Below are 25,068 nucleotides of genomic sequence, written 5' to 3'. Positions count from 1 at the left end.
CATGTTAGACTGTCGTAGAGCAGTTATAAAAGTAAATTGAGAGCTGAGCAAATTGAGAAAATACTGAGACGGCGACTGACCTTCAGTATTCTTGCCACAGTCCCTGGTAGCACAAAAGCTTGTATGCCACTCAACTACAAATTCCAGACTGCTCCACCCATTTGACCACAACTCCTTGCAGCACCTTCCTCCCCACTGTGCTGCACGCAAAACAGACAGGAAGCTTGCATTATATCCTGCTGCAGGCAACCCAGAAATATGCATTGCCTGACATGACAGTTCTCATGGTCACTGACAGGAATTGGATCCAACCTGGAGCTCATTGAAACATTGTAGATCTCCTCTCCCCTAACTTTTCAAAAAAAGACATTTAGGGGTTGTGGGTGTTGCTGGCAAGGCCAACATTTGTTGCCCTTGAGATGAACCACTGCAGTGAAAGGACTCCACCAAATGGTTCCAGGATTTAAACCCACTGACAATAATTAATGATGACGTATTTCAAAGTTAGAACACTGTGAATTAAAAGTGATGGGAGAGTAAGTGATATTCAAGAAATGAGATTACAGATTGTGATGGTATACAACACTGCTGCTGATGCACCCAGCATCTCATGATGTTCAGTTTTGAGCTAATAAGGTTTTTCCTGTATTATCTAATATTGTAGTAGTGCTACACTGCACAATGGAGGCTGGCTTCAATGTGAAGCTGATACTTTGCATCCTTAAGGACTATGTGCTTGTCTACCTGGGTGTAGGTAGACTGGAGAGGCCCATTGATTCAGCTTAGTCTCTACTTTTTTAGTGCTCAAGCGTGTGTGTGTGTGTGTGTGTGTGTGTGTATATAAATCCACCTTCTGTCTAGCTAGAAGATGTTTTATTTATTAAACAGTGTTTTTTTTTCATAACGGCAATAATTCAGAGACAGTGTGAAGGTAGCCTACATTACAACATTACAACTATGTTGAAAACACGGTAGCCTCAGGTCTGTCCACCTTCTTTATCTGATGAAGTCCACATGATGTCATTAGAGGAGAGTTCTCGTTTCACCCTATCAAGCATATTAACATTTTTAGACCATTGTACACCTTTCCTTGAATCCTTTTGCCTCAATCATTGTGTTTCCATGCATTTGTTTTTATATTTACATTTATCACTAACCGAACTCCCTGAATGTGTTTACTTCAGACTTAGAACAATGGCAGTTAATGTATAAAAGTTGATTAACTTAGACTGTCTTCCTGACAAACTGAGCTCTAAGTCTCTCTTGAACTGGAGGGCCTTTAAAGTCTTGTATTTATTTCATGAATGGCTTTTGTTGATGTACGTCTATTGTTTACAACTACCAGTGTGATCTCTGCTATTGCAGGTGATTTTTGTTTAACATTATTTTGGATTTTTGCACACAGTTTTTCTCCTCTTATTGGTGCCTTTGTAGAATTGTCAGAAGTCCAGAAAAAAAGATCAGCTTTAATCTTTTGTTGCTTAACCCTTTCCACCTTCTGCATGAGGTTGCAATCAATGTACATCGCACTGTTTAGGATTGAACACTCCTGGTTATAAAGTACATCAGTGTTTCGGTATTTGGTGTCACCTGTATTATAGATGTGTGCTACAAGCAATTCTAATGATAAGTGCACTATCTCTGGGCTATGTAGTTGAACTATTGTATTCTCTGTTGTTGCTCCTGTGTCTTGAAATTCATGATCTGCCCATTATCATATACATCTGCATGCTAGAATGTTTGGTCTCGGTCACTGATTTCCATTGGGACAACTTGGATTTATCACCTATTGGATAAAGTTCTACCTCATTTACCTCTTTGTATGGGTAGCTCTTTGGTCTTTTCCTTTTCTATGGTTGTTTCCTATTGTAACAATTTTTCTTCAAGACCTATTTTGTAAGAATAAAAGTATTTGGTCTAAAAGCTGGGAGCTGTTTGTTTCTTTGAGATTGCTTTGCTCACTGCACTGGTTTATTGGTGTGTCTATCATGGTTAGATGCACCTGAAATAATGAATATATTCTATAAATCCCCTTTGTCAAGTTTTATCTTTTCTTAGGATTGTCTATTTTCTTGCTGTTTCACCCATCATCTGAGTAACTTAGGTCATCTTTGGACAATAATAAATCTGACAAAGATTCATCAGTAGTGTCTGTATATGTGTGGTATCTTATGACCTCTGGCTTAAAGTCAACATAGTCACATCTCTTCACAACCTTGCAGAGATTGTTAGGAATACCATTTGTGGATTCAGTTGCACACTGCATGTGTTTGTTCAATCTTGGCCTTTCAAGGATTTTCTTAGTTTGGACATAATTGTCAAAGACTTTCAGTATCTTTTCAAATTTGTCTAATGCTTCGTTAACATATTTTTTGTACTCCCAATTATGTACAGAAGTGTATTTACTTGTTCAGCTTCTTTCTTATGACCCAGTTTAAAAAATGTCACTGGGGATGTCCAATTTTATATCATGTTTGGTGCATCTCTGAAAGAAAATATTTCTGGTAGTCCTATTTTTGATGCTGCAGCTTCCTAATGTGATTATCTTTGAATTATCTGTTAAGATTTTTCTTCTCCAGTATTTGCTAATCCCCCAATGGTTTTTCTACTATACTGAAAGATTTTCACACTTTCTCACCTGTAATGGAGGCTTTCTGTTCCTAGTTGTATTGGAGGATTTCTCCCATGCTTTCCAGCTGTAATGGAGGTTTTTTTGGGGGCAGGTTAAGGTTTGCACTTGTAAAAGTGCAGCTGCCTTCAAATGGATGCAGCTATCTTTAGGGGGAGGGGGTGCTCAGGTCACAAGTCATCGACTTTAAACCTTTGAGCAATGTTTCAAGGACCTTTCAGGTGCCATCTGTTAGGATTAGTCACATATTTTGGTTTTAAAATACTCACTGTTTGAAATGGACATGATAGGATTAAGATATGTGTTTTACAATGGACTTTATTCCTTTGTACTGTGTTAAGCTGGCATTAAACAATGTGAAGCAACTGTGTGAAGCTGTAACCATTTAAATCTCCTTGAAAGATTCCACCAGCTTGGTAAGTTATCACCTTTGCCTGGACTTGCCTCTATATTCCAGCAAAACCTCGGGAAAGAAATGAGTAGGCTTCTGTTAGTGGCATTCAAGGTGTGGATGGTAGTTAGGAATTACATTATACTTCTTTTGTGATGGCCTGTAATATTGAGAAATCTGCCGACACTCCATGTACAGTTTGTATGTGCACAATGGCTCCTGATGTCAGTCTTGCTTGGTGGTAGCACTTTCATCTTCGAGTCATAATGCCATGGGTTCAAGTTCCACTTTAGGGACCTGAGCTCATATTTTGCCTGATAGTCTAGTCCAAGACTGAGAAAATGCTGAATTGTTGGGAATACCATCTTTCAAATGAAAAATTAAATTGAGACTTCCTCACATCCCTCTCTGGTGACACAAAAGATTCAATAGGACTATTTGAAAAAGAAAAATGAAATTACTCTCCTGTCCCGCCCAATAGTTATTCTCAACATCACCAAAAATGATCTGTACTATTTTGCATAATTATTTTCTGAAGAAGAAGAAGGAAATTTCTATTTTACAAATAATGACATTAAGTTATTTGTTAGGTCCATTTTTCTTTAGCAGTCTCTCCATCAGTAAGAATATAATCATAGCACATCATTCTATTGTGACACCATGTTTCTGTCATATAAAGATGGCTCTCCTTGTTCTATAGCTTTCTCAACTGAAAGACTAGTGAAAGTAGTTTAAGTACAGGCATTGCTGTAGTGAATCCACTGGACAGAGTTGGTAGTGTCATCCAGCTAATTGCTGCTTAACCACCAATGATATTATTGTAATATAAGACATGGGCTACAGGAACCGTGCAAATGCTAATAAAAATGAACAGATTTTCAATTTAATTGAATCAGAAAAACAGATCCTTTTTTTAAAAAAAGTCACATATGGTATGTATTTTATTTTCATCATTCACTCCAGAACATTGAGAATGGAACGTTAAAGGGCCATTCAGAGGGGAACAATGATCTGCTGAAGATCTCGAGATAAACAATAGTTTGAGTTGTTCTATCACCACTCCTGTTATTGCACAGTAACATGCTTTGATATAATGGAGTGGCATTGATGGAATAAGCCAAAGTATTCATTTCTTGCAGCCTTTAGGCACAATCTGTGCAGACTGGTTTGGTTCCGGTTACCGCAGTCTTTCTGACCTTCTAATCTGTGCTGAACAAATCCCTTCTGGGTAATTATGTCAGCAGTCACTGAATATTAATTTCCGCTGTATATTACGTTTTATGCTGATTGTACAGTTGTGGCCTGTAAATGAATAGTAATAGAATTCTAATGCCAACAGAGTGGAAGGCATCAAGGTATTTGATAGCTCAGACCTGACCAGTGCACATTTTTCTTATTAGGAATGTTTCCATTTTTGGCAATGTTCCCAAGCGGAATTGAACTTCCATTAAAGGAACATTATCTTCATGACTTTTATTTTTACTTAGTTATAGACATATAGGAGCTAACCCCTTTGATCCTGATGTAAATGATATGCACCCAAGTAACCTTTGGTGCTAACACGACATAAAATTGCAAGGCCAAAGGGAACTCACCTTATTGCAATGAGGTGAGTTTTCATGGTCTGAAAGTCCTAGTCAGAGATAGCAGCGCTCTCTCAGCTCTCTCCTCCCACTCATTCAGAATGAAAGGCCACATGGCCCCCACTTCAAAAGGCAGCTAACATTCCCTAACGGTAACTATTCAGTTGTCAGGATTGGAACAAGATTCAGTCATGGACCAATGTTCCATTCACCATCTGTGGTTTGTATGCGGCTGGCCTGTTGCACTGCATGGTCCTTTTGTGATTGGTAGATGGCTGTGTATGCATTCCCCTTAAAGGGAACACTGCTGTGTGCGAAAACATTGAAGACGTGGTTTCACTGCTCGGGCTTATCCCATTGATTGGGGGTTGTGGGGGGGGGGGGGGGGGGAGGGGTGGGGGAGGTGTTGGGTTGCCATGAGAGTCTGAACAGAGTGTGCTACATCATCCTGCTGTGCTGTGTTCTGTACAATTGGAGCAGGCAGCAAAGTGATATGCTGGGCATGGAGGAACTGGGGGATTGGGAGCAGTGCTCAGTGAAGGCGGATCAGGATACTTGAGGGGGGTAAGGAAGCTGCAGTTGTTCATGTAGGAAGTGGGCTGTACCCAGGGACGGTTAAGATCATGGTGGAACAGGAGCTGATTGATACTTGGTTTCAGCCAATGGGAGCTGAGTGTGATAGACCATCATAGACTGCAAAAAAACACTATTGGTCATCATTGTCAGTTCTGAAGAAGGATCACTGGATTTGAAATATCAACTCTGCTTTCTTTCCACAGAGGCTGCCAGTCCTGCTGGGTTTTGGCTGCACTTTCTGTTCTTGTTTCTGATGCCAGCATTTGATTTGCATTGTGGGTAAACTGTAGCCTGTATTCATTTTGTTTGTGCCTGCTTTTGCTGGCCGTAAGTAAAAATTCATCTTTGGAATGATCTGTTTGCATTTGGGGTTCCCCTACTGGACGGCAACACGATATGAGTCCACTGCAGGTATTGAGGATAAAATTGCAGTGACTTAGAGGGGGTGCCTAGACAGAGTGTCTCTAGGGACAGGTAGACTGTGTTGCCTGGTGGTTAAGCAGTGACCAGTGTGAGAAAGCTAGAGTGCGAGTATCAGTAATGCCAGCTGTGTGCAGTGGGCACTGTAGCTTTGTGGCAGCTGTGCCAACATGTCACCAGTAAGGAGTGACAATTATCAAGGTAGACAATAGCCGTTTAAAAGACAGAGTGGATGCCAGTCTTTCAACGTAGATCTGATGATTAGCGGCTGTTCCACGAATGGTAAATGGTAGGAGGAGGATAGAATTGCGTGAGAGGGCTGCCATAGGGCAGGAGAGATAGTTAATGAGGCATGTTTGGTAAGATATGGTGTGAGATCTCACTCGGCCTCGTGGAGAGAAACTCCCTGTGAAACTCAACAAAACTAACACAGCTAAAAAGAGAAATAAGATTCAGCCTGTGGTGTTGGGGCTGCGTTCAGCCAGGCTGTGCCTTGGTGATGGCAGACATGCTTTGGGGAATTAGGCAAGGAGCATTAGATTAGACTTACAGTGTGGAAACAGGCCCTTCGGCCCAACAAGTCCACACCGACCCGCCGAAGCGCAACCCATCCATACCCCTACATTTACCCCTTACCTAACACTACGGGCAATTTAGCTTGGCCAATTCACCTGACCCGCACATCTTTGGACTGTGGGAGGAAACCGGAGCACCCGGAGGAAACCCACGCTGACACGGGGAGAAAGTGCAACTCCACACAGTCAGTCGCCTGAGTCAGGAATTGAACCCGGGTCTACAGGCGCTGTGAGGCAGCAGTGCTAACCACTGTGCCACCGTGCCGCCCATTCTTCTCTTAACTTCAAACACTTCCTTTCGAATAAGAAATGAATGAATTATACCAGCTTAGCATTGGTTACAGTGCTGATTAATATCTGCTTTGATCAAACTCACACACAGGCAGACCGATTTAATACACTGGCAGTGTTTGTTGTAATGCCTAGGCTTTTCTGTTAGATTCAGCACGACTGACTGATCTGGAGCAAGGGTTGCAATTGTATATTTCCTTCCTTTTGGCGACGAGAACTGGCTGTGTTGTCTGCGTTCCCTCTCAGTGACTTACCAAAAGGCCCATTAATAAAAGCAGCGGGCTCCACTTTAGAAAAAATGAGTTTTCAGAAGTCTTTCAGGGCTGGAAGCAAAGAATAAAGTCATTTGAAGGATGACGCATGCATTGACAGGAGAATGTTTGAGATGAGAGAACAAACAAATAATTAGAAACCTGAGTGATTTATAGAACCAATATGAGGTGTTAGCATCATATGACCCCACAGCTTGAAAGAAGATCATTCCCCCCCCACCATTCCTGCACGGGCTCTTTAAAACCAGTTTAGACCCATAACCCTGCAATTAGTTCTCGTTGAATATGTGTCCAATTATATTTTGAACGTTCCTTTGGAATCAAATTCCAGAACACTTCCAAGAAACATGTTGCACATCATAAAACCATGCTATATAACAGAATGGCCCAAATCTTTCACTCAATCAGATGACTTACAAATGGGATCAAGTCACAATTCTAGAGTTCCTGACCCCCCATTCCTAAAGTTTATCATTTTCATCAGGGCCTTCTAAGGACGCAGAATGGTTTGGGTCAAGAATCTGCTCCCTGAGCTGGCTGGGTCCAGGGATGGCCATGCCCTGGTCCTTCCTGATATTCATTATATCGGGCAGTTTTTCAAAGAGTCACTGTTCACAGCCCATCAAAGGTCAAGAACTATTGTCCAACAAGGGAGCATTTTAAAAGATAATTTCAAAAATGTGTCTTCAAACCTCTGTGCAAGACAATGCCCTTCACTGTCTCCTCATGACTCCATTGTCAAGCTATGTCTTTCCACCAACCTCCATGCCCCCTCATGTTGCCATGCTTGGCTATGACACTTTCATGGTCATTAATCCACTCTCCAGAAGCCACAGTCCTTATACTACAAAAGCATGTGGAATGTAAACATGAATAAAGTCATTTCATAATTACTTTGTATTTACTCCAAGCCCATTAATGTGAAAAAGATGTCAACTATTCAGTGTCAGAGGCTAAAGGATGACGAAGTAGTTTATAAAATCATGAGGGGCATGGATAGGGTGAACAGCTAGGGTGGGAGACTCCAAAACTAGAAGGCATAGGTTTAAGATGAGAGGGGAAAAATTTTAAAAGACCTGAGGGATAACTTTTTCACACAAAGGATGGTGCATGTATGCACCTAAGAAGTGATGCCAGAGGAAGTGGTATAATTACAACATTTAAAAGGCACCTGGATGGGTGTATAAATAGGAAAGGTTTAGAGGGGTATGGGCCAAATACTGGCACATGGGACTAGATCAGGATACCTGGTTGACATGGATAAGTTGGACTGAAGGGTCTACGTCTGTGCTGTAAGACTCTATGATGACTGTTAATTTTCTCCCTACTTATGGATTGACTGGCCTGTAGTGGCCAGATACAGTCTAACCTTCATTTTTTTTCTTTTAAATGAGATATTACATTTGCAATCCTCCAGTCTTCTAGTATTGCTTTAATAGCCAGGCATGATTGAAAAACTGATCAGAAATCATCCGAACTACACCATGGATTCTCTCTGTAATTTTGATTAAAATCTGTCTGGACTAGATGACTTGGTAATTCTGAGTGCCACCAACTCCTTTTATTTTTGTCCTGCGCTATCTGTATCTCCGGCTTAGCATCTTAATTTGTGAAACAGATATAGAATGCATGTTTAATATCTCACCATGCACGATAATATTTACAATTTGTTCCTATTCAGTCCCGCCATTTCCTTTTAACTATTCTTTTACAATTTGTGTTTTTATTTAAAAATGGTTTCCATTTTATATCGGATACTTGTGATAAAGAGATAGCAAAAATAATGGGTCAGTCTAACCTTGATATTACCTGGCAAGTTCAGATTGGTAGTGGTAGCCTGGAGGAAGAATTCATAGAATGCTTTTGAGAGAGTTGTTTGGAACAACACATTCTGGAACTGACTGGAGAGAGGGCTGTACTAAATTTAGTGTTGTATAAAGTGAGCAGATTAATTAATGACCTTGGGGTAAAAGCAACACAAGATAACAGTGAATCCAGTATGATTAAGTTTGACTTTCAGTTTGAAAGGGAGAAGAGTGGGTCTAAGATTAGTGTTTTAAATTTAAATAAAGGAAAGTATGTGGGGCTGAAAACTGGGCTAGATGAATTGAACTGGTATACTAGACAATCAGATCAATCGGGAATATTTCAGAATAATCAGGATAACTATATTCCTACTAAAAGGGAAGGTGCTGAGGGAAGTTAAACAACACATCAACTTAAGGAAGAATTGTGTAATTGTACAAAGATAAGTAGCAGGTCAAATGATTGTTTAGAATATCAAACATGGCAGAGAGTGATGAAAAGATTAATCAGGAGAATGAAATTCGAGAGTGAGATGAAGCTAACCAAAAATGTAAAAGTAAATATAAAGGGTTTCTACAGGTATTTATAAAGGAAAAGAGTAAATAAAGTGAATGATGGTTCTCTAGATCCTGTCTTTGGTGAAGTAGCAGTAGATAATGAGGAGATGGCAGATTAAATGAATAACTCTTGATCCTACCTTGTGCTATAAATTATTCATGCTATAAATATAGCTATAAATTCTGTGATTTATGATCCTGCCTCACAATCACCTGATGAAGGAGCAGCACTCCAAAAGCTAGTGATTCCAAATAAGCTGGTTGGACTGTAACCGAGTGTGGTGTGATTTTTAACTTTTCTCCACCCCAGTCCAACACCGGCTCCTCCAAATCATGACTTTAATTATAAAGGATCCAAAAAACATTCCAGTCAGATAGAAAATCGGAATGTGGAAGGGAGGGGAGATTTTGATGAAATTGCAACCACTGTAGAAGTGGTACCAAGCAAACCAATGCAGTTGCTGCCTGATATGTGCTCACCTTGATGGACTGCAACCCAGGGTCTTAAAAGATCATTAAAAAGGTTATAGCTGGGCGCTTAGTCAAACCCAAGGGATTTAGGAGAAGTCAGAATGTTTCTGTAGAAAGGAAGTTATGTTTATATTGGATTTCTTTGAAGGAATAATACATGCTGTAGATAAAGAGAAACCAATAGCTGTACTATATTCTGTACTGCTATTTCCAGAAGGTTTTTCACAAAATGCCATATAAAAGGTTATTGCACAAAATAGGAGTTCATGATTAAGGTGTAATATATTACCAAGGATAGTGAATTGGCCGGCTTTTTCATTCACTCGTGTGATGTGGACATCACTGATTAGCCAGCATTTATTGCCTGTCCCTAGTTGCCTTGAGGAAGTGGTGGTGAGCTGCCTTCTTGAACTGCTACAGTCAACCTGCTGTGGGTTTACCCTTAATGCTCTTAGGAAGGAAATTTCAGGATATTGACCCAGCAACAGTGAAGGAAGAGTGTTTTATTTCCAAGTCAGAATGGGGAGTGGTTTGGAGTAGAATTTGCAGATTGTGATATTTCCATACATCTGTGACCTTGGCCTTCCAGATGGAAGTGGTTATGCGTTTGGAAGGTGCTGTTGAAGGATCTTTGGTGAATTTCTGGAGTGCATCTTGTATGTAGCACACACTGCTGCTACTGATGGTCAGCAAACAGAGTATTTATTAATGGGCCTTTTTCTGATTGACAGGATATGAGAGGTGGAGTCCACAGGGGTCTGCACTCGGGTCTCGCTATTTTAAAATTCCTGTCAATGATCTAGATGAAAGGAATGAAAACATGAAAGTCAAATTTGCAAATGACACAAAATTTGGGAGAAATGTACATTGTGACGAGAAAGTAACGACAATGCAGGTCAATATAGTGAGATTGAACGAGTGAGCAAAATCTACTAGCATAATTTAGGAGCATATAAAGTTGTTTATTTTATCGGAAAGAAAAAGTAGAGTATTACACAGAGAACAAGGTGCAGAGGGATCTTGATGTTCCAGTGCATGAGTCACAAAATGTTAACATGCAGGTACAGCAAGTTAATAAAAAGGCTAATAGGATATTGCCCTTTACTATGAGAAGAATTAAAAATAAAAGTATAGATGTTATGTACAGGGCATTGGTGAGACCATATCCTACATACCAGGTGCAGTTTTGATCTCCATATTTAAGGGAGGATGTTAAAGCATTGGAATTGATCCAGAGTTTTACTGGATTGATACCAAGAAAGATGGTGTTATCATATGAGAAAAGATTGGACAGATTGAGGTTGTTTTTACTAGATTTAGAAGATTGAGAGTTGACTTAATTGAAATCTATAAGATCTTAAACGGTCTTGACAGATGAAGCAGGATGTGGATAAATATGAAGTTATCCACTCTGATAGCAAACAGGCAATGCTATCTGAATGGCGATAGATTGAGAAAGGGGGGAGATGCATCAAGGCATGCATGCCCTTGTACACCATTCCCATGTGGCTGTAGCAGGCAGTGAAAAAGACAAATAGAAAGCTGTTAGAAAGCTGAAACGAAAACAGAATTGGCTTGAGAAGCTCATCGAGTCTGGCAGCACTTGTGGAGAGAAAGCAGAGTTACTGTCTTGAGTCCAGTGACCCTTCAGAACTTTAAGTGGTATATTTGCCTTCATAGCGAAAGGATTTGAGTACAGGGACAGGGATGTGTTGTACAGGACCCTGGTGGGACCACACCTGGAGTATTGGTTGGTCTCCTTAACTGAGGAAGGCCACTTTGGCTGTGGAAGGAGTGCAACAAAGGTTTACCACACCGATTCCTGGGATGCCAGGACTGTTGTACAGATAGAATCTGTGTCGGTTAGAATTATATTCACTAACGTTTAGAAGAATGAGAAGGGATATCTTAGAAACCTATAAAATTCTAACCGGACTAGACCAGGTGAATGTAAGAAACATATTCCCAATGATCAGGAAATCCAGAACCAGGAGTCACAGTCTAAGGATATGGAGCAGACATTTGAGAATGGATTAGGGAGAGGATAGTAGATTTGCTGAATTCTCTGCTACGAAAGGTGGTTGAAACCAAAACATTCGATGTTTCCAAGAAGATGTTAGATGCAGTTCTTCAAGCTTCAGGGTCAAACGGAATGGGCAGAAAGCAGGACCAAGGTGCTGATTGGGTGGTCAGCCATGATCATATTGAATGGTGAGGAGGTTCGAATGGCCGAGTGGCCGGCTTCTGCTGTTAGTTTTCTCGGTATTTGATAAGGTAGATGGGGAAAGGATGTTTCCTCTTGTGGATGAATCCAGAACAAAGAGGCAATGTTTCATAACTCGGGGCCGTTCTTTTAGGACGGCGATGAGTAGAAATATTCTCTCGGAGGGTAGTCTGACTGTGGAATCCTGACTCAGAAGGAGTTGAAAGTAGGCTTATTGGACCTGTTTTACGGCAAAGATAGATGTTAGTTGGGCAAGGAAGTAGAAGGCTATCGGAAGTAGATGGAAATTCTAAACACCAACATGATTTTACTGATTGGTGGAGTAAGCTCTCACCCTTTCTTAGTCTGTCTTATATCCTTTTAAAACATTTGCCATCATAGAAGAACTTGCACGTTGGGTCTTTTGAAGAGGGAGGCTTGTTGCACAGCAGGCCAATATTGTCTTAAAGACGCACTCTCTGGTTTCAGTAACCAGGCAAGTCTATAACATTGAGGATATGGCCCACTGCAATCTTTTGCCCGCCTTCCCAGCGGCCACCATTGAAAGATTGTGTCGAAGGTATTGAATGGCAGCTCTTTTGCACCTTGTTACTGGGTGATTTAAAATGGATTTGAACAGGATTCTGAATGATGTAGAGGATCCAGCCTGTACCTCATCTCACCCCAAGCACTCTGATGCTGCAGCCTATGATTCATTAGCAGAATTGTTATATATTTCGCATGGACCTGTGCTAATTCAAGATGTATTGCAAGTAAGATTGATGAATGGTAGGTGTTAACTGCCTTGTAGGATGATGAAATAATGACTATAATAGCATTCTGACTTTAAATATAGCCAGTAATAGAAATTAAACATTCTAGACTGTAGCATATTCAGAAAGGGATGGGAGAGATCTATCCAAGGAAGGGTCTATAGTTAAAGATTCTGCTTCTTTCCTTCATTTCACCTTCACCTAACTTTTATTCTTTCTCTTCATTCTTGTCCTGTTGCTATTTGTCCTTTTGCTGTTTGTCCCTCCTTGCTTTCTCTGCAGCCCATCTCTGCTCTTGGCATCTAGATCTGCTGGCTCATTCCTTCCAAATTAACGTCATCACTGCCCTGCCTTAATTGTCCTGAGACCTATTCATGAGCAACCCAATGAAATGAGCAAAATGTCAGAGACCTCAAACATAAACTCATTTTTGTCTCTACACATACACTGCCAAATCTGCTGAGTTTTTCCAGCATTTTGCTTTTGATTTAGATTGCTAACATCTATTTTATTTTGCTTTTGTATTAGTGATGAGCTTTTCCAGGCCAAAAAGAGGGGTAATATGCTGTTTGGGGCAAATATCAGTCGGAGAAACAATTGTCTTTCCCTCTGGCCGTTTAACAAAGGTGGTCTAGTGGCATTATGGATGGGCTGTTAATCCAGAGACCCAGGTTGTGTTCTGAGGACCTGGGTTCAAATCCTGCCATGGCAGATGGTGGAATGTGAACTTGATAAAGAATCTGGAATTAAGACTCTAATGATGACCAGGAATCCATTGCTGAGGAAAAACCCATGTGGTACACTAATGTTCTTCAGGGAAGGAAACTGTCATCTTTAGCTGGTCTGGCTTACATGTTATTCCAGCCCACAGCAATGTGGTTGACTCTGAACAATCATAGATGGACAATCAATACTGGCCTGACTGGTGATGCCCACATCCCATGGATGAAATTGTTTAGAAACGAAACATATTGTTACACTTTCATGTACTCCCGTGTGCAGCAAAAGTTTGTGTCGTATGGATTTGTTTCCGACCTCTGACTGCTGCTCCTGTGCCACCAAGATGTTATTACGCTCACTGATATTCAACTCTGAGTAGCAATTTGTGAGTGTCACACATGTAGGGATTCTGGCCTGTTTGACTGGACCTCCTTGACACCCTCATGAATGCCTACTCTGTCAAACTCTCTGTAGCTGCAGCATGAGTTGAGAGTGTGGTGCTGGAAAAGCAGCATTCAAGGAGGAGAAAAATCGACGTTCCGGGCATAAGCACTTCATCAGGCTACTTAACTACTTAGCTAACATTCCTGATGAAGGACTTATGCCTGAAACATGGATTCCCCTGCTCCTCAGATGCTGCCTGACCTGCTGTGCTTTTCCAGCACCACATTCTCGACTCTAATCTCCAGTATCTGCAGTCCTCACTTTCTGTAGCTGCAGCAAGACCATCTCCTGAAACATGTGTGTCAGGAAATGCTCCTGTCTGCACTTTAGTGTTGCCAGCTGTCCATGAAACTCAAAGACCCTCAGCTTGAGCAATCAGCTGCTGTTCCTGTAAAATGTGTGAGCCGCTGCTATTATGTTTATTAATAGTTATTTCACTGTTTGTTTAGCTTTTAGGCTATTTAACTACTTAGCTAACCTAACCATAAAAAGCACACTCTAAGCACTAAGCAAATAATTCAATGAAAACTCTAACCAATATACTAAATTATTGACTTTAACAGTGCCACCTGAATACTTACCCTAAATATTATCTTAATTGCTCAAAATCCCTTGTTTAGCTGGTGACTACAACACGTAACTTTATGAACACTGGTATATTTCAAGTTACAATAGCTGATCTCTGCCCTGTAAACCAGATTGCCTGTGGGCATCTGTTCACGAGGCCACACTTTACAGGAAAGTTGGAGAATTTGTCAATTTTGGCATCACGGTAAGGCAGCACGAGAAAGGATCAGACAATGTATGAAGAATCTCCTTTGGGATACATGCAAAATGGTGACACCTTAGGATTCATCCTGCAGAATAAGGATTATTTCTGTTGTCAACTGGCTTTGTGGCAATCACTGCTCCAATGGGTAAACCAATGAGTTGACTTGTAAACATTCTGTGCAAATTCTTCTCCAGACAGTTGCACCTATGGGTAGAGTCATGACACAAATCAGCACAAGGGCATTCACTTGCCTCTTTCTTTTACAAAGCTGTCGTTATCCCAGCCCCTTTGAGATTCCTGCTGCCTTTAAGACCCAGAATGTGCACAGTCTTCCTGCACTGTTTAGCGCTTCCAATGTGTGTAACTTATGCCCATCCACTGAATGCAAATTGGAACCCACTGGAAGATTGTGGACTCAGGTAATATTCTCTCCTGGTGCATTTTGTCAAATTTGTCATCAAAATGAATTGAACCAAGAAAATCTAAGCTTATTAAGCAAGTTCTGTGCAGCATCTCTTGTTTCCTGAACATTGTTATATTATACACTGCTGATGTTGTCATTTGCTTGGTATGAAATGAATGTAATACTTACTATGATAATGTAACTTTAATGTAGGGGTTAAATATTTTCATGGCTAACTTCTGCAGGGTCTAGATTCCTGCTTTTCTTCCACTGAATTAACAGTGGGAGTTTGGGGAGTCTCCTCAAAAATCCTATTTTTAAAGCTTGCTGAAGGTCCTCATTAGCACAAACTCGTAGGAAATGAAAGGAATATAATGCAGTTGGGGCTAGACTGGTCTCTGAGCTGATAAGGCACTCAGAGAGGCATTTTCCAGATTGCTTTCTCATATTGGCCTGAATCTCTTAGCTGTTTCTTGGGTGCATCTCCCAACTGGATGATGGCTTTCTGGCGGCCTATCTATATATTGTGATATACAAGGCATTGCAGTAATATCTGTTGAATTAATCAGTGGGTTCTCTCTAATGTTTATTCATGGAAAGAGAAAAGTGTTAACTCTTCAATTCATTACTGGATATAAGCATCTCTGAACTAAATTTGTTTTCTATTTTGTTTCTGTAACTGGTACTGACTACTGTGAGCAGAGAGTGATTTAAAGTATTATGCATAAACTCAAAATGGCACGATAAGCTGGTGCCTGATGTAAGTAAGTGGTGTCTGGAAGAATTAAATTACATATTGATGCACTGTTTAGCATCAATCTACCTACTTCTACTTCTAACCAGTGAGTATAATGTCCCTTACCTTAACAGAGAAGCTAAATATTACTCTAAAAATTACCACCAACACTGCTCCACTTAACATACACAAAATGCCAGCTCCAGTTACAGGCTATGCCTCTCTATTAATCATTTACCTCAACATGATTACATTATTGTTTGCTGGCTGGGAGCTCAAGGAGTGGGGGAGGCCTTACACTGGCCACTTAATGTCAGTCCAAAGAAATAAGGTAAAGGGGGAGAAAGAAGCAATTGTTTTCATGCATGTTTGCTTACAAGATTTCCTGATTAGATTCTAATGAGATAAAAGGTCTGTGCTTTGACTAATAACAGCAGGTCAGGAAGACTGCAGGACTAACATAAAAGAAAAGGAGGCAGTCGGGAGATATAAAGTGAGTGCACTCTCTCGCTCTCTCAAGGGTTAGTGGATTGGCACTACCTACGCATGCCAAAGAGATCATTAATTGCTTGCTGGAAAGCTACCGCATGTGACTGCAGCTGCAAGTCAAGTGAAAGTCAGTTCTCCTTTTGACCGAATATTTTCTGCCTCAGTTTCACTGCTGGAGGCAGCGAGTAACACAGATAGACTGCAGAGCTGGAGCTGTGTATCACAGAGGGCTTTTAAGTCGTTCTCACGAAGATGTCCGTCACCACAGTGAGCACACTAGGATTTTTGAGCTTTTCTTTGATGGCTAATTGCTTGTGAAATATCACTTCTGAAAAATATTTCTTTGTGTCTTTGGAACTTAATAATAATCCCAGTGACTGGTCCACTCTGAAGAATAGCCCATGTGGACACTGTATGCAGCGCTGACTAATTTCAATACTTTGGAATGCCTGAAAATAAGAATATCATATTCTGCACATCGAGTGCTTTGACTTATCCAACTTTCCTCCCCAAAACTACCTACAGGAAAATTAAGAGATGTTTTAGCTTCAGAAAAGGTGAGTTTGGTGGAATATGTATCACGTTTTGGATGATCATGATGTGGAGGTACTGGGGTGGACAAAGCTAAAAATCACACAACAGCAGCTTGGACGATAACGTGGTGTTGTTGTGGTTTTTAATTTTGGATGACATCAGCAGCTATTTTAAAAAGCTGTGAGAGCTGCCAGTGTATGTTTTTACATATCTCATCAGCTGGAATTGAAAGCTTTTACTCATCTAAACATTTTCACAGTGCATGAAAAGTATTTTGTGAGTCATTAAGTGTTACCTCTGTCTTGTAGTAAACATACAAAGAGATTCACAAGATCAAAAGAAGCCGTTATTTATTGAAGTGTTTGTTGTGATCAGCAACAAACATTCCATCACAGATTGTCAGTAGTTCCCTCTCTATCAGGATTTGAAAACACCGGTGTTGGACTGGGGTGGACAAAGATAAAAATCACACAACACCAGGTTATAGTCCAACAGGTCTATTTGGAATCATTGTAGGTTAAAATCTTCGAGGAGAAAGTGAGGTCGGCAGATGCTGGAGATCAGAGCTGAAAATGTGTTGCTGGAAAAGCGCAGCAGGTCAGGCAGCATCCAAGGAACAGGAAATTCGACGTTTCGGGCTTTCGGAGTGCTGCTTCTTCACAACCATCTGTTAAAGCAGTGTTTCAAAAGCTAGTGCTTCCAAATAAACCTGTTGGACTATAACCTAGTGTTGTGTGATTTTTACCTCTATATCTGAGTCAGGTAGTGTTTATTTGCCACAGTCCACACACACATTAGATGACAACACATGTACAGATCAGAAATGTGAAGTAGGGGGTTGGTTTTGATGGTCCAGCGCTTGATCATTAAATTGACGACTTAACTCTTATGAGTTTTCTATCAAGAGAATTTTTCTCTTTCTATGTAGGCATAAGTTTCACCTGGAAAGGTTTGCTCTCAGGTAAGCTGTTGTCCTTGTGTTTGCGATTGGGCAGGTATATTTGGCCAACGACTTGAAGACACTGTACGGTATGAACGCAGGTTCGGGACACACATGGCACCGACACTTGTGGAGCAGTGCGCAGACTTCATTCGTCAGAGAGGGCTGAAAGAAGAGGGTCTTTTTCGGCTACCTGGTCAGGCGAATCTAGTAAAAGAGTTACAAGAGGCTTTCGACTGTGGTGAGAAGCCACTGTTTGACAGGTAAGGCTTATGACATTCCTTTTGTATACACAATATTTAGTGTTTCTTTTGGACTGTTCTTCAGAAAGAGATATGTGGATTCGTCAATATCTGGTTGAATAATTATAAACTGTCTTATATTTCAGATGCATATGTTTGGATCAGTTTTCCAACATGAAGGAAAACAAAACTTGCATTTAAATATATCTTTCATGACTAACAGATGTATTAAAACAATTTACAGCCAAGTAGTGTGGCCATCATTGTAATTTAGGAAACAGGCCATTACATTTGCTCACTGCAAGCTCTCATTAAGACAATAATGACCAATGTTCTGTTTCTGTGATACTGTGTGAGGCCAGTGATTTCAGCAGGGCTCCAGTGATAATGCCTGTGTTTTTATTTGAATAGTATCATGGAGTCCTTTACATCCACCTGAAAGGGCTTTAATGTCACATCTGAAAAGCTACCTCAGTGCAGGAATTCCTCAGCTTTGCACTAGATTTTTAGCCTTAATTTTTATGTTGAAGTCCTATTTTTTTTCCCACTTAGATCCAGAATTTTCCAAATCAAAAGCTGGAGTACTCTCAATTGAACCATAGCTAGCCCATCGGCTGTCTATACATTGTCATCAAAAACTCTGAGTTTAACTGGAACTAAATTACACAGTTAAGGGCAAATTCTTGAATCTCAATTTGCATTGTTACTTATCAGTCCATGGGCCCATTATCGACTTTGAATCAAACATTTGACTTTTCATTGCATTTCTTTGAATATTGTACAAGTGATACATTTTATAAGTTAGTATTTGTCAGTATAAATTGAGAATAACAGACTCTTTACAAGCTTACAAACTGGATAATTTGTAAGCAAAGTGATTGTGAGTTATATCAAATACGGTATACTTTCAAATTTGGACCAATATATTGCTGTGTTCTTTTCCAGTTCTGTACATTACTGTCTTGCTAAATAGTTTTTTTCATTAAAACAGCCCGAATGACGAACAAATGTAAGTACTTGAAAAGCATTTCGAAACCCATACTGTTGTGATGAAGCAGACCTCTCTTGCCATAACTATTGAGGAGATTGTAAACGAGAAGATGATGTTGATTTTCCATTCGGTTTGACATGAATCCTGTCTGAGCTATTAAAAATTTTAATCATTCTGCCAGACATTGGATTGTTTTCCATTTAAGTATTGCGTCAATTTCTATCCTCATTAAAACATCTAATGTAGTGAATAATGGTTTCAGGCTGATTTGATGAGCAGGCAGGATATGACGAAATCCATTCAAATATATAGATTCAACTCTGACTCATCTACTTATCTTAGGGCTGATCATTCACAAACCATCTTGTTCAAGAGCAAATTACTTTTTAATGTGTGTTTAAATACTGCAAAAAATTAGCCCACACATTTACGAAAAAAAAGCTATAGTACTTCAGTTGCCAGATGCAGAGACAACATTATTATCTCTGGTACTGTCTTAGCATAATTGATATAAAGTGAGGAAATGGTCCAAGTTGGAACAATAGCTTTGAGGCTCAGAAGCAGCTAGAGAACATATGAGGCAGTTTAATCAAATGTGGAAGGCAATTAAGAGAAAGGAAATGAAGGAGGAATTTTCGAGGCAATCCATGCAAATCCATGTGAGATTTTGGCAGGAGATGAGAAAATTGCTGGAGGTCAGGACAAGACGATTGACAAAAGCAGATATACAATTCAATGAAGATGAAAATAAATCACACAATAGAAAATGGCAATTTAATAAGTCCGTTAATAATATACTCAACTGGAAGAAATTACAGGAGGGAATGTCTTGAATGTGATTAATTGTACGTAACTTATCTTGTGATGAAATAGAAACCACCCAAGAATGGAGATATTAATTTACAAAGAAAACTTCCAGTCGACTTAATATTTTTCCAAAACACAGATGCATCAAGGTTGGTTGTTTACTAAGCGCCATACAATGTGAATAGTATTCATCAATCAACACTTAGTCAGTTTTCAAGGCAAGATAGTCAATTATAGTTTCAAAATAACATGAACCAGTATTCTGGATGTTTTTGGACCAGCTTGAGTTTATCATGTTTATTATTAAGACCATAAGAAGACAATAAGAAATAGGAGTGGAAGTAAGGCCATTCAGCCCATCAAGTCCACTCAGCCATTTAATCATGGCTGATGGGCATTTCAATGCCACTTACCTGCACTCTCCCCGTATCCCTTAATTCCTTGCGAGATTAAGAATTTATCAATCTCTGCCTTGAAAACATATAACGTCCTGTGGCAATGAATTCCATAGACCCAACACTCTCAGCCTGAAGAAATGTCTCCTAATTTCTGTTCTAAATTGACCCCCTCTAATTCTAACACTGTGCCCACAAGTCCTAGTATAGCAGCCTGACGGAAACAATTTCCCAGCATCCACCCTTTCTAAGCCATGCATTATCTTGTAAATTTCTATTAGATCTCCCCTCAACCTTCTAAACTCTAATGAATACAATCCCAGGATCCTCAGCCGTTCTTCGTATGTTAGGCCTACCATTCCAGGGATCTTCCATGTGAATCTCTGCTGGACATGCACCAGTGCCAGTATGTCCTTCCTAAGGTGTGGGGCCCTAACTTGACACAGTATTCTAAATGGCGCCTAATCAGAGCTTTATAATGTATCAGTAGCACATCACTGCTTTTACATTCCAACCCTCTTGAGATAAATGACAACATTACATTTGCTTTCTTAAGCACTTCAAGTCAACCTTTACAGAATCCTATACTAGCACTCCCAGATCCCTTTGTACTTTGGCTTTAGGAATTTTCTCACCGTTTATAAAATAGTCCGTGCCTGTGTTATATTTTCCAAAATGCAAGACCTCGCATTTGCTCTCGTTGGATTTCATCAGCTATTTCTTGGACCATTCTCCTAAACTGTCTAAATCTTTCTGCATCCTCCCCATCTCCTCAGTACTACCTGCCAGTTCACCTAACTTTGTATCATTGCCGAACTTCGCCAGAATGCCCCCAGTCTCTTCATCCAGATCATGTGTATATATAAAGTGAACAGCTGCGGCCCCAACACTGAACCCTGCGGGATCCCACTTGTCACCAGCTGCCATTCAGAAAAAGAACATTTTATCCTCACCCTCTGCTTTCTGGCAAGCAGCCAATCCTCAATCCATGCCAGTAGCTCACCTCGAACACCATGGGCCCTCACCTTACTCAGCAGCCTCCCGTGAGGCACCGTACCAAAGGCCTTTTGGAAGTCTAGGTAGATAACATCCACTGGGTTTTCCTGGTCTAACCTTCAAAGAATTCTAACAGTTTTGTGAGGCTCAACCTCCCTTTACTAACTCCATGCTGACTTGTTCAAATTCAACCCTGCACTTCCAAAAATTTAGAAATCTCATCCTTAACGATGGATTCTAGACTTTTACCTATAACCGAGGTTAGGCTAATCGGCCTATAATTTTCCATCTTTTATCTTGATCCTTTCTTGAACAAGGGGGTTACAACAGCAATTTTCCAATCATCTGGGACTTTTCCTGACTCCAGTGATTTTTGAACGATTACAATCAACCACTCTACTATTTCATCAGCCACCTCCCTCAGAACTCTAGAATGTGGCCCATCCAGGCCAAGAGATTTATCAATTTTTAGATCTTTTAGCTTATCAAGTACTTTCTCCTTCGTAATGGCCACATACTCAACTCTGCCCCTTGACTCTCCTTAATTGTTGGGATATTACTCCTGTCTTCCACTGTGAAGGTTGACACAAAGTATTTATTAAGTTCTTTAGCTATCTCCTTATCTCCCATCACTAGCGTTCTTGCATCAATTTGGAACGGCCTACTTTTGCCTCTCATTTCTTTCCTTATGTATTGAAAGAAAATTTTACTATCCTCTCCAAAATTACTGGCGAGCTTACCTTCATATTTGATCCTCCCCTTCCTTATTTCTTTCTTTATTATCCTCTGTTTATTTTTGTAGTCTTCCCAATCTTTTGATTTCTCAGTGCTCTTGGCCATTTTATAGGCTCTCTCTTTTTCTATGATACATTTCCTGAGTTCCTTCATCAGCCATGGTTATGTAATTCCACCTTCCCCCGGCCCAGTAATCTTTGTTTTCTTTGGGATGAACCTCTGTGCTGTGCCCTCAATTACACCCAGAAACTCCTGCTATTGTTGCTCTATTGTCTTCCCCACTAGGCTGGTGCTTCTGGTCAATTTCCATCAGTTCCTCTCTCATGCCCCTTTATTTAACTGGAACACCATTCCTTCTGAATTGGGTTTCTCTCTTACGAACTGCAGACTGAACTCTCCCATAATTTGATCGCTGCCTCCTAAGTGTTCCCTGACTTTTAAGATCTTTTATAAAGTCTGGCTCATTTCATAGCACTAAGTCCAGAATCGCCTGCTCCCTTGTGGACTCCATCACAGCTGTTTCAAAAAGCCATCCTATAAGCATTCCATGAATTCCCTTTCTTTGGATCAACCGGCAACATTTTTCACCCAGTCTATTTGCATATTGAAGTCCCCCATGATCACTGTGACTTTACCTTTCTGACATGCCCTGTCTATTTCCTGGTACATCTTGCGCCCCTGGTCCTGGCCACTGCTGGGAGGTCTGAATGTAACTCCCATTATGGTTTATTTGCCTTTGTGGTTCCTCCATTCCACCCACACAAACTCCACATCATCTGACCCTATGTCATTCAGTGCCATAGATTTAATTTCATGAACTAACAGGGCAAACCCGCCCCCTCTGCCCACATCCCTGTCTTTTTGATAAGTTATACATCCTTGGATGTTTAACTGCCAGTCCTGAACCCTCTGCAACCACATCTCTTTGGTGCCTACATCATAATCATTTACGATGATTTGTGCTGTTAATTCATCTACTTTGTTACGAATGCTTCGAGCATTCAGGTAAAGCACCTTGATGCTAATTTTCTTATCCTCATGATTTCCAGCACCTCTACCTAAGTTATCCTTCCTTTTTGCTTCATTCCTAGTCTGCCTCGCAGTTAAACCCCACACACATGCTAACCTGCTGCTTATCTTTCTACTTGACTCCATACTCCCTGTTGCTTTCCCTTTCCCTTCCCCCCCCGACTCACAAGTTATTATTGAAAGGGGTCACAATAAACCACATCACTTTACCTCCATAAATATATTACCTTCAATGTAAATGTGTTACTAAAAGTGGCAAGTGGATTTATGCTAGTTGTTCAAACAGTGAGAGATACCGGTTTGTGAGGCAGAACAGAGAGAGCCAAACTAAATGTGTTTTAACTTGTTGTTACTATAATTCCCTGGGGCTGAATCAGTTAGGTGCATTATGCAACTTGCCACACTGACCCCAAAGAGCACATTTACAGGGGCGAAACAAACAAAATTACCAACTTTTCTATCCTTTTTTTTAAGTAATGTCAGTTCTGATATAATGCGACAGTTCTGTTCTCGTGCGATCTTGCTTTATGAGAAAATCACACACTAGCCATGCCATTTAAACTAATGGGGCTGGAATTGTGTTATAGCCAATACAGGTAAGGAAAGTTCATGTCCCAGTAATAATGGTCTCAATTCTTCAATCGCATTAAAGCCAGTTCGTGTTGAAGAAACACATACTATAGCAGAACCAACCATACTATTGGTTGGTCATCTTCAATACCAGAAGTACTAATCAGATTGATGTAACTGTCCAAATAGATTTAACAGTCCAGTCTGAGAGGCGTGCAGGATTTTCATTTCAATGATAAAATGTAGCTTCTGCTTATTTCAAACAGACACCAGATGGGCCTTCAATTAAACGTCATCTAAGTTAGCAGTAATCCAAATGTCCAAACTGATTGAGTGCATGCGCCTGCCTTGATATGTAGACCATTGTGCCTCTATTGTGATCTTAAAACCAATGCAGCAATCATTTAGTTTAGGTGTCAATGGCAGTTCAATGCTTGCATGTCTGACAAAAGGACATAAGCACAAATGTACTGTCATCTTAATTTGTAAAGAATGAATATTGGATTTTGGAACTGGAGGGGGAGGATCCAGTTGTTGTGGTCCACGTTGATAACAACATCGGCAAGGCTAGGATGGAGGACCTGCTTGGGGACTAGGAATGAAAGCTGAAAATGTGTTGCTGGAAAAGCGCAGCAGGTCAGGCAGCATCCAAGGAACAGGAATTTCAGTGTTTCGGGCATAAGGCCTTCTTCAGGAAGCCCTTCTTCGGGCTTATGCCCGAAACGTCGAATTTCCTGTTCCTTGGATGCTGCCTGACCTGCTGCGCTTTTCCAGCAACACATTTTCAGCTCTGATCTCCAACATCTGCAGACCTCACTTTCTCCTCTGACTAGAAATGAAATTAAGGAACAGATCCTTGAGGGTCATAATTTCCGGATTACTGCTCAATCCACGTGCAGATTGGTTTAGGGATAAGAAAATTAAGGAAGTTAAACACTTGGCTAAGGGAGTGGTGATGGGATAAAGGGATTCCATTTCATGGGGCATTGGTATCAGTTTTGGAACTGGAGCGATCTGTACCGATGGGACGGTCTCCACCTGAACCGATATGGAACCAGTGTTCTGGTGAAAAGGATAAATAGGATGGTCACTAGGACTTTAAATTAGTAAGTCGGGGCAAGGAAAAAGGAAAATGACAGGAAGTATGATGGTAAAGAAAAAGGTAATCAGCAGGTTAGCATGTGTGCAGGAGGGTTTAAGTTCAGGGCAGACTATGAAAGATGTAAAAAGGAAAGATAACTCAGAAGATATGTTAATAAATGTGAAGTCATCCATTTTAGTAGGAATAACAGGAAAAATGATTATTACTTAAATGGTAAAAGTTGCAGCATGCTGCTATGAAGAGCACTCTGTGTGTCCTTGTGCATGAATCACAGAGAGTGTGTGTAGGTATAACAAGTAATTAGGAAGGCAAATGGAATTTTGTCTTTCATTGCTAAACAGATTTAGTTTAAAAGTAGGGAGGTTATGTTACAGCTGTATAGGGTGCTGGTGAGGCCACACTTGGAGTGCTGTGTGCAGTTTTGGTCTCCTTACTTGAGAAAGGGTACACTGGCACTGGAGGGGGTGCAGAGGAGGCTCACTAGGTTGATTCCAGAATTGAGGGGATTGGCTTATGAGGAGAGACTGAGTAGGCTGGGATTATATTCCTTGGAATTCAGAAAAATGACAGGGGATCTTATAGAAACATATAAAATTATGAAGGGAATAGATAAGAG

The 25,068-nt window shown here is 40.5% G+C and overlaps 1 protein-coding gene across 8 annotated transcripts in view; it reads left to right on the top strand.

Annotated features, from left to right (window-relative positions):
* arhgap24 (Rho GTPase activating protein 24) overlaps positions 1-25,068 on the top strand; it is a 452,465-nt gene that overhangs the window by 371,911 nt on the left and 55,486 nt on the right. For 7 of the 8 annotated variants that reach the window (XM_060826012.1, XM_060826031.1, XM_060826021.1 and 4 more), the window contains one exon: positions 17,641-17,848. In XM_060826012.1, the coding sequence (XP_060681995.1) occupies positions 17,641-17,848 (208 nt within the window). Of the gene's footprint in view, positions 1-16,556; positions 16,669-17,640; positions 17,849-25,068 lie in introns of those variants that run through there. The other variant, XM_060826058.1, reaches the window with a different exon arrangement.

Source organism: Hemiscyllium ocellatum, chromosome 1 (assembly GCF_020745735.1).
Source record: "Hemiscyllium ocellatum isolate sHemOce1 chromosome 1, sHemOce1.pat.X.cur, whole genome shotgun sequence".
Lineage (NCBI taxonomy): Eukaryota > Metazoa > Chordata > Chondrichthyes > Orectolobiformes > Hemiscylliidae > Hemiscyllium > Hemiscyllium ocellatum.
The sequence above is the reverse complement of the archived record's forward strand: the minus strand, read 5'-3'. Positions and strand labels throughout refer to the sequence as shown.